Genomic DNA, 10,558 nt, shown 5'->3' with positions numbered 1-10,558 from the left:
CATTTCTGGAAATGCAGTGACGCGCAACTGATCAGGGGGTACTTTGCTTTCTCGGTACTCCTCCTTTCCCCGCCCCCTATCCCTACCGTCCACTCTAACTCCAACATGGCCGGTAGGATAAACGATCGCGAGCTAATTACATTAACAGTAGTTTTTTTCCTATGTGCATTTTCAGGTGCAGAGGCTAAGGGCCACCACGAAGTACCCACGTACTTTAAACGGATCAATCACGATGGTTCTCTAGTAGACGCTGCGAATCCCCAAACCCGAGTGAAATTTTTGCATCCAATTCAGAGTGATTTTTCCACCGGTACTACTCTAGAGGTCAATCCATCCGTGGTTGAAAACGGCGCTACTGTGAATGTCTCCTGGAGTGGAATAAAGCAGCCTAATGAAACAGACTTTGTTGCCTTTTACTGCCCCAAAGATGATCCATTCGATCATTATTTGGACTACTTTTACGTGACGGAGTCACCAAGTTATGTCTCTGGATTCGGCTGGTGGCAAGTCACTGTGTACAATATGAGAACCAGCTGTGAATTCCGCTATTACCACAAGAGTTATATTCACATAGCCACCAGCAATGTGCTGAAGTTCAAGGGAGGAATTTATGCTCCTCTGCAAGGTCATCTAGCTCTTACAGGCGATCCAACGCAGATGAGAGTTATGTGGGTATCAGGAACAGGTAATCAGTTTTTGTTCTTTATACATGTATTTACTATTTTTTTTTTTCAAATAGAGAAAACACTGAATGGCACTCTGATTCAGTATTCTCGCCTCAAACAGTTGATAAAGACGAAAAGCAGGGAAAGATAAGTCACAAGATTGCGAGTAGATCGGCGATTCCACTCAGGAAATAAACAGATCTTTTCGAAACGCAAGATGATCACCTGATAGTCAACGTCTTGTGATTATCAGGTGAGCCTTGCTATTTCCGGCGGCGTGATCCTAAACGTGACTCTCTAACACTATGACGGATTACCTTCTGCTTCGGTTTCCCAGCAAAATCGAATTGGAAAATAGCAAAAAGTATTGTCTTTTCTTTTTGCCGATCCTTTCTATTTTCCAACTTGTAGTTAGAGAAATCACATGTTAATGCATGGTGTGTGTGATGTGGAACGCAATCAGGCGCTTCTTTAGATCTACAGAGAGACATCGGTTTATCTAAAAATATCTCGTGGAACGTATAGAATATCAGTTATGTAACACAGGGACCGCGCAGCAAGTTTTCGAGTGGGGGGCTAAAGAAGAATGCGTGAAGGAAAATTTTTTTGTTAAATTATTTTTTGTTTAATTTATTTTTATTCTTGCAAAAAAGTGGGGGGGAGGGGCTAAAGCCCCCCCAGCCCCTCCCTCTGCGCGGTCCCTGTAACAGTAAATCTGTTGTGCACATTCATTGATCACCCTCATTCCGATTAGAGGTCTAGACTTCAGCTATTTCACTTACAAATATCTTCGCCTCTAACTATATCCTGAGATGTTAACCTTGTAACCCCTAGGAGTGGCTGGCCTTTAATTCTCTTTACAGCATCACCTTGAATTATATATAAAGGGCATGAGAATAAAGGAAATGATCATCAATTTCAGAAGCTCCTGATTTCAATCAAATCCTCTTTGTCAGTACCATAGAAAATGTAAAGAAAAAAATGTTGAAAATATAAATAATAATGTTTCTGTTTCGGTTGAAGAATGAAAGAACGAATAGACGAAAGAACCAAAGAAAGAGGAAGTGTAAAAATCAAATAGTTTACGAAGGGGCAAATAATAAACCAATGAAATAAATGAGAAGGGCGGAATTGATAACTTTATTTTCAGTACTCGTGGTTCTTCTAATTCACGTTTTTGTGACTTTGTACTTGCTTCAGATGATCCACCAGTCGTACACTATGGAACACGCCCTTCTTATCTGGGTTCAATAGCTACAGGTACTTCCAAGACATACAAAAAAACCGACATGTGTGGACCACCAGCTTCTTTAAGTGGTTTTTCGAATCCTGGTTTCATCCACGATGTTCTAATAACAGGACTGATTCCATCCACCCAGTACTTTTATTCGTACGGATCATATAAGGTCTGTTTCTGATTTAAAAAGCCTGCTAGGGTTTGCAAATTACACTTTGCATTTGAAAGAGGGAATCCTATTGCCATTGAAACACAATCAAATCGCAAATTCACTGCCATGGGTTTTTAAGGGGAAATTTGTGTCATGCGTGGGTGATGTATGTCTTGACAGATTTGAGGTGCAGATGCAACATTTTAAAGAGCGTGCCACGATCTCAATCCCTATTTCTTTTTTTTTTTAATTGAATTTCGCTTTCGAGAGCCCATGCTCGTTGTCGTTACCCTCCTGGTGATCCCGTAAGAACAAGTACACTGTACACGAAACACATGTTTCTTCGTAAGTACTGACAGATTTTTCTTCCGGACGGTCTCCCATCGGAATTTTAACGAGAACCGTAGCGGGGTACCGTAAACATTCTGCGTGGGATCCCGGCGGGATACCGTAAGAATCCCGTCTGAGATCCCTCCCGGATCCCGGAGGGATACCTGTGCGACGATACCACCCTGATCTTGTCAGTATTTTGGAGCTCGGAAAGGTTATTCGCGAAAAAAGATGGCCAGTTTCTTGTACTGGGTTCCTACATTCAAGTTTTCCTTTTCTTGTTTAGATGATGAGCGATGTGCGCCAGTTTCGCTCGGCTCCCGTCACAGATCCTGACACTTCCTTTAAGTTTGTAGTTTATGGAGACATGGGGAACACACCCCTCCCTGGTTCGCATGATACAGCAAAGTACTTGGTAGAGGAGGCCAAGAATGGCAGCTCACTTGTATTTCACGTTGGTGACATCTCATATGCTAGAGGATACGTAAGTGGCTTTTAATATTTCCTGCAAATTTTTCTTGAAAACTTTCTTAGGCCTTACGCTATACTCTCAGTTTTTGCCGAGAGAAAACGAGGGTACCCCTTTGTTGTCTTGTTTAGTTTAGTGATGGCAGCCGGCAGCATGAAGGTTTTCTTGGAGGTATCTAGCGATAGGCCGAGTCAGGTCACATATATCAAAAGTACTACTAAAAAGTATCATACCGGTCATTTTCTTCTCCGTTACACGACAGGATAAAAAATATTTTACAAAGTTGAAGAAGCTGATAATGAAAATCAACTGTATGATAATATGCATATTGTTCTGCTCAAAAATAGACTTCATAAATATGGTATTATTCAGGTCTATAAGGATGGGGAAAAGTAACGTTCGAAAATTGTAGATTTATCCAACATAATGATAATCCGACTGATAAATAGGGAGATGCGGGTATCATCTTCGAAAAAACGGAGCTAAATTTCAGGCTTTTGTTCCTCCGAAAATAATAAATTTTGAGCAATTTTTGGAGACAAAAAGTTTTTTATGGTAAACTCACAGCAAAGGGAAAAGACTAAACCAAACTGTGACGAGGACGGTTAGAGATGAAGAAGATTTACATGGATTTCAAACGATTGCCTTGATAAATTTCGACGAAATTTTTACCGAACAAACCGTAACAAACCGCTCCTTCAACCCCTTAATTTTTAAGATTCAACAATTAATTCTCCTCTCTGACTTTCATACATTTTATTGTTAATTAGACAAAAGAATTTGGCGTTATATAACATAACACGATTAGGTTGTGTGTTCTCCTCACCTGTCTGGAGGAAAATGTATCGACACGGTAGGGAGAATTTGCGTGTCAATCGCCCCTGGGAGTTGATGGCTTTTGTCAAGACTATCAGACTGACTGTAAATCGCCCTTCTGTATTTTTTGCAAACAGGCCTACATCTGGGACCAGTGGCACGAACTTATTGAGCCTTATGCAACTATAATGCCATATATGGTGGGCATAGGGAATCACGAGCAAGACCATCTTTCAGGTGGCTCTAAAGACCCAAGTGGTGCTCCGGGAGAAGGCTGGCACCCTTGGTGGGGGAACTTTGGCGATGACTCTGGGGGAGAATGTGGAGTGCCTATGTACTACAGATTTCACATGCCTGACAACGGAAATGCAGTATGGTGGTACGTGTATTGAGGTTTCCTTTCTGTTAAATCTGTTGTCTCTCCTATCAGACATTATGTGTCGAAGCTATTTCTCTCTCTACAACTTGGGGCACTAGTTGTGCATGACTCGTGAAATCTCAACTTTAGCACGGTAGCCCGTCCAAAAGGGTAAAAAACAAAACCATTTACCAAAACACAGATCAAAAGGGTCAACGTAAGCCATTCATTCCGTCATCCAAAACTTTTGCCTTCCTTTTTTAACGAATGAAAATCATAGAAACAAAAAAACAAAACCTTAATGCGAAAGCCAAAGACGAGTTTCTCCTCCACACTAGGTTGGAGTTTGAATCACTTTTTGTCCGGCGCCTCTGTGTTCTAGTTTTTTTTTTTCGGTATTATAGAGAGACTTAAACTCCTGGTCACCGCTACTGTTCTGATATTACAGGTACAGTTATGATTATGGAAGCGTTCATTTTATTATGATGAGCTCTGAACATGATATCAGACCCGGATCAAGGCAGTACACTTGGCTGGAAAATGACTTGAAGAAAGTTGATCGGAATAAAACACCTTGGATTGTGTTAGGAGGACATCGACCGATGTATACAAGCCAAAAAGTAGTAGGTAAGAAATTAAAATGGATATAATAGCACTGGTACACATCCACAAAGATATTTTTACCAAGATTTTCGAAAAGGATTGACAGATGGAATTGGGCCACAAGGAGATAAATTTCTTTTCAATAATGCCTCTCACATCTATCCTTTGCCTTATTAGACGACTACATAGTGTCACTTGGCATGCAGTATTATCTTGAAAACCTTCTTCACAAATATCAAGTGGACCTTGCCTTTTGGGGACATTATCACAGCTACGAGAGAACATGCGCAGTTTACGAGCAGATCTGTCAAGAAGAAGAAGGACTGGGGACTACTCACGTGGTTGTGGGCTCGGCCGGGTATGCGTTAGATACGGAGGGTTTCTGGGATTTCTCATGGTCTCGCTTCAGAGAGAATGACTTCGGATATGGAAGAGTCCTTGTGGCTAATAGGTCAGCATTGTATTTTGAGTGGGTCCGAAATAAAGACAAGATCGTACGCGATAAAGTTTGGTTGGTGAAACCGCACCTTCATGATGAGTATAACACCGTTGCTTATCACTTAAAAAAGAAGTTATCATTGTAAATGCTGCTGAGATCTGCGAACGATGCGATCGAGGTTCACCAAGTTACTCTTATGGGAACAAATTTAAAGTCTGTGTGTGAGATTCGTACACAAGCGCTCTAACTGGTTGATTTTAAGCAATGCTGTATGTCTTTTCTGTATTATTGCTGTTATGATTGCACAAAGGGGAAATAAATGTTAATGGAAAAATATTCTGTTTGCCATATCTCATTAGGGGAAAAATCGCAATCTTTAATTTTCTATTTTTTCCCATTTTTTTATTCCGGTATTGTTTACACTTTTGATTGCAAAATAAACTTTTCCAGCAAGTTTTCAGGTCCCAGCACCCTTATCACTGCCATGCACCTTAGCTTGTGATTACACCCCGTTCGAATCTCCTCACCTGTCAAAGAAGGATGGTAAAACATTGAGAGCAAGTCAGTAGGAATAAGGATACCTTTACAAAAGTAGCTAAGAACCTATGCAAAAGTAACCAATGAGATTTATCTTTCATTTGATATCTGAACAAGTCATGTACACGACTTTGAAACGTAAAAAACATGGTGAAATGTCAAAACTTACACCAGTTTACGATTCTTGTTCAGTGGGCATGCGAGACGGGCTATTGGACTCACGAGTTTTTTAAGCTTCTGGAAGGATGGCGCGTAGAATACATCGCTCTCCTTACTGGCGATCTCACTTAACTCCTTACGTTGCTGCTTTTGTTTCTTGGCGTCGTACCCCTTTCCCTGAACGCCACAAGCTATTACGTGAGAGATTGCTTTTAGAGCAGCCGCTCTCCGTTTTAATCTTTTCTTGTCATCTTTATTTGTAACGCCGTCAGTAAAGACCACAACTTCCTGAGGGGATATAGAAGAAATGTACCGCAGCAATAAAGAAGAATTTAGCTACTCCATCTTTTAAATTTCTCAATTACTTTACCAAACAAATTCAAGATTAGATTCTCCTTCCCTGATTGTACCATTCCATCGTTTTCCTTTTGGACTATACGTGACCAGTACCTTTCGTGACATACAGATAGCCACTTTAAGCAACAATCTCCATTAGCGAAGCAGAAAACTCGGGAACTGAAGGGCAAAAGCCTCAAAGGAAACGAAGATTATAAAAAGAGTTGCTGAAATTCCCCTAAAAACACCCAATATTCTTATCTGTCATAATAACCTTTAACCCCCCCCTCCCTCCCCCGCTAAGCTAACTTTCTCATGCTGTTCGTCATTTATCTCTGAATCCTACAGATGAAAATGATCAATACCTTATAATGTTTTATGATCTTGCGATTAACCATTCTCTTAGAATGGCGCAGCATTCTGGCCGCCAAATCCAGGGCCTTTCCAGTTTTCGTTCCCCCTTGAGTGTAACGTATTTTTAAAATACTCCTCAGAAGTTCCAGAAATCCCAGTCGCTGTGATTTGTGAAGTGAAAAAATTCTTCTTGCAGTAGTAGCGTATTGAACGATAGCAACTCGAGCGTAAGATTCACTGACGGAGAAATGGCGGACGAGCTTGAGTAAAACATCTTTCATCGTGTTAAAGTTTTTCCTTCCAATACTTCCAGACGAGTCGACAATAAAAACTATGTCCACAACAGTGGTACAATCTAAGATTATGGAAGAAATAGAATAACTCAGTGGCGTAGCCAGCTTTCCGAATTGTTGTAAGCCTGTTTGCTAAGTAGACCCTGTAGTGCGCTGTATTGGATTTATTTCTTTATTTATTTATGTATTTATTCTCACACAGTCTGACCCCCAAAAATGGAAAATTCTTTGACATTGCAACTGCCAATGTGGTAGCTGTCTTGTACATGGTAGTCGCTGTATGGTTTGAAAACATATTCAGAGATCTGGAATAGTGCTAACCTAGTGCTTTAACGTTACGAGATTTACTCTTGCTGCTTTTTTGTTATATAAGAATTCGAAAGAATTTTGTCAGAAAGTTCGATTTTTGTTTCCATATTTGCAAAAGTCATATCATAAGAGTCAACCGGGTAGAAAAAAATTGCAGGCCTGGGCCTACGAGCCCATGGAATGGCTACACCCCTGAAAGTTCTCTGACTGTAAACCATATTCTGTGATAACCAAGCTCTTGTTGAGATTAATTTACTTTTTAAGAAAGAGTTTGTGAACAAAAGTTCTACAATAAGGATCAATCGACATGCTGGATGACAAAATTATTTGTCTTACACACCAAGCCATGGTTAGAGTCTTGGTCAATCACAACTGATCATTATTCACACTGACCTGGGCAACCTTCATAGTTTTTGCCAAGAGCTGGCATAGCTCTGTCAGGACAACACCCATACGCTGCAGGAAAGTAAATGGGGGACATTTTGTTAAGTCATACATGACCGATTGGTTACTGAGCGAGGAAATAATGAATGTTTTCGTATTTCTCCGTCCTTAGAAACTTATTTCAGGCCGAAAACCTCACGCCCATGCATCTTTTTTTCTTCCGCGAAATGGTCTCAGGAAAGGCTTTCCATGTTAAAAATCACTTGAACTAGTGAAAAAAGATGTTCAGGTGTTGTAGGAAAAAAAATGCATCAAATGTTTTAAAAAGTAGATTTACGAAGAAAATACCTCAATACTCCCTTTAGAACTTGGTGATTATTTGGTCAAAACTTGAATTTTGATATTTGATTTAATCGGTGCTTTCAATTTTGGCTGATTAGTCTTCTTTTGTTAAATCTGTTGAGGAGAGATCAGCGATCCCGAGATGACTGAACACAAGCGAATAATGTTTAACATCATCCACAAATTATTGACATACCTCAGGGCAGCACTTGTACGTGTAGAAATTATCAATGTACTTACCTGATCCACATCTACCCTTGTAAACAAAGTTAGCCCAATAAACACCGGCGCCTCCGGTACACCTCATCGATTTTCCATAACTGTTGTAAGTCTCACAGGCAGTAACGGATCCCCAGCATTCACCGTAAAACTGAACACCAAAGCACAGGAATCCTTTGGCTTGGGCAGCCTGTGCGCATCTCATTATCGGGTCCCTGAAGTTGTTTAATCTCCAGTCGATCCTTCCACGGCTGTTAAAGTACAGTGTCTCTATATCGCGAAGCTTGGGTTTTTTCCAGGCTAACGGACCTTTGTCTTCGTAGCATCCCAAGGGGAAAAACCAAAAAGGTATTTCTGGAGATCATAAACAGAAAGAGATAAAAAGAAGATCAGGAATCGGAAATGTAAAAAAGAAAAAGGAAGAAAATCTAGATAAAAAAAAGTTGAGAAAAGGTGGAAAGACGTTGAGGGATATTTGAAAATCAGAATCAAAAAAGAGTGAGATCAAATGAAAGTGAAGGAGGGAAAAAAAGAACTGAGGAAGGAAAGAAATAGGGAGACTCCGAGGGGAGAGAAAGATGAACTGATAATCATGTTGAATAAAACATTAGTTTCGTGATTACGACCTGAGCCTAATTGCAATATGGACGAAATATGTGCACGAAGTAGTTAAGGAGGGCAATGAGTAACATGTGCTAAACACACTTGTCAGTGGCCGCCTTTGAGGTTGACAAATAAAATCTTGATAAAAGATAATCTTACCTTTCTCTGAAAAAAGATTCTTAGCTGGCCTGTTTTTTGGGTTATTCTTATTCGTGTTATTTTTATTGCTTCCTCCTTTATTCTTCTTTGTCGGGAGCTCCTCCTGACCCTCTTCCCCTGGCCTGCCTGTTGGGGCGGGTGTGGTCTTGTTCTTGTTCTTGTTTTTGTTTTTGTTTTTATTTTGGTTCTTGCCTTTACTACGCTTTTCTATTTCATCGTACAGCTCTGGGGCCAACCACCTATCTTGAGCGTTATCGTCTGGTTGCTCGTCATCCTCAAGATTTGCTAAATCATCGATTTCCTGATCCTTCTTCGTCATGCTTACATCAGAAACGCTTTCCTCTCCATTACCAAGCTCGAATATGGTAAGCGAGAGTAACAGCACTGTAAATAAAAGGCACCGCATAATGCCCCTCGCCTAAAAGGAACCATGTCAATCTCGTGAACTTTAAAAACATTTCGAAACAGTTAGGTAAACTTAGAAAAACAAGACGGTAGGTGTGCGTGGCAGACTTATCGCACCATTTATTGACTTATTTCATCCAAGTAATTATCAGATCAGGCGAAACGTAACTAGAAAGTCACTTTTTTTTCGAGTTGTTTGTGGTTAGATCAGTGCTCTGGCAGTGATTTATTGCTTGAATTCGTCAGGCAGCACAAGTGATCGAGCGGGAAGTTGCAACTCGGCCTCGGTTTTTACGAAAAAAGGTTTTAAATCTAACACTCCTTATGCAAGGGGTAACGTTTCTTTAAATTTCTGCTCGCAAGGTAAACGTATGAAAGATGTTTTTGACGAACAAGAGTCAGTAAAAATTACCTCAAAGATAAATAAAAGCCTTTATACAGGCCCAAGTGGCCCATGGGGCCGGTTTCCTTTAGCATGAAGCGGCTAGGAGTATTGTTACTCCCCCCTGGATGGGATGCTAGTCCATCGCAGGGTTACCCCCAACATATTTGCTGGTACCCATTTGTACACCTGGGTGAAGAGAAGCACTGTTAGAGTAAAGTGTCTTGCCTAAGAACACAACACAATGACCCCGGCCAGGGCTCGCACCCGGACCACTCGATCCGGAGTCGAGCGTACTAACCACGAGGCCACCGCACCTCCTTCAAAGATAGGGCGTAACATTAAGTACACAGAAGCTTCTATTAAAGAAGTTCGAAATCGAAAATTCGCATCGTTCTACTTCTGATCAATTATTGCTAGTTTTAAGCGCACTTGCCGAATTGATTTTAAACACAAGCATTGGCGACAGTAGTGGCCTGAAACAAAAAAACTTGGAAAAAACCGCAGCCTGCTTCTAAAACGGCATGTTTTGGCCAACAGCAGTTGTTTAGAGAGACCACGTTAGACTAAGCTCACAAATCAATGTGAAAAAGTCAATTTAAGAAAAGCAGAAAAACAAAAAAATAAAACCAGTTCCTACAGACCTTTCCTTCTTTTTTGTTCCAGCTATCAAGGATTCCAGCGAAAAGTGAAAAGCATTTAACTTTATGTACGCAATTTAACAAAAAAAAGTATGCTCGTATCCTCGTAACAAAAACCTTCTATTCAGCTATCTTAAAAGCAATCCCTTTGTACTGTTTCTTTCACAATAATAGTAACAATTTTACATCACTCCCTTTTCATCCTAATTAATGAAGTTATTTTATCTTTTAATATGATCGATACCGAAGGTTATTATTTAAGATTGCGATCAATGTTTTCTAAGAGTTGCAGATAACCTAAAAAAAAAGGAAGCATGCAGTATTGCCGACATGCTAAACATGGAAAACCTTGGAAGACAATTTAATT

At 40.3% G+C, this 10,558-nt stretch overlaps 1 protein-coding gene across 1 annotated transcript; it reads left to right on the top strand.

Moving 5' to 3' along the window:
• The first annotated feature begins 43 nt into the window (after window positions 1–43).
• Window positions 44–5,982, top strand: LOC131788772 (uncharacterized). The gene is made up of 6 exons (XM_059105863.2): window positions 44–685; window positions 1,866–2,071; window positions 2,670–2,867; window positions 3,806–4,047; window positions 4,475–4,653; window positions 4,807–5,982. Exons 1-6 carry the CDS (start codon window positions 106–108, stop codon window positions 5,211–5,213), a joined length of 1,812 nt encoding a protein of 603 aa, XP_058961846.2. The 5' UTR covers window positions 44–105; the 3' UTR covers window positions 5,214–5,982.
• The last annotated feature ends 4,576 nt before the right edge of the window (window positions 5,983–10,558 follow it).

This window comes from Pocillopora verrucosa, chromosome 1 (genome assembly GCF_036669915.1).
Source record: "Pocillopora verrucosa isolate sample1 chromosome 1, ASM3666991v2, whole genome shotgun sequence".
Taxonomy (NCBI): Eukaryota; Metazoa; Cnidaria; class Anthozoa; order Scleractinia; family Pocilloporidae; genus Pocillopora; species Pocillopora verrucosa.
Note: the sequence above shows the minus strand (reverse complement) of the source record. Positions and strands in the feature narration are given on the sequence as shown.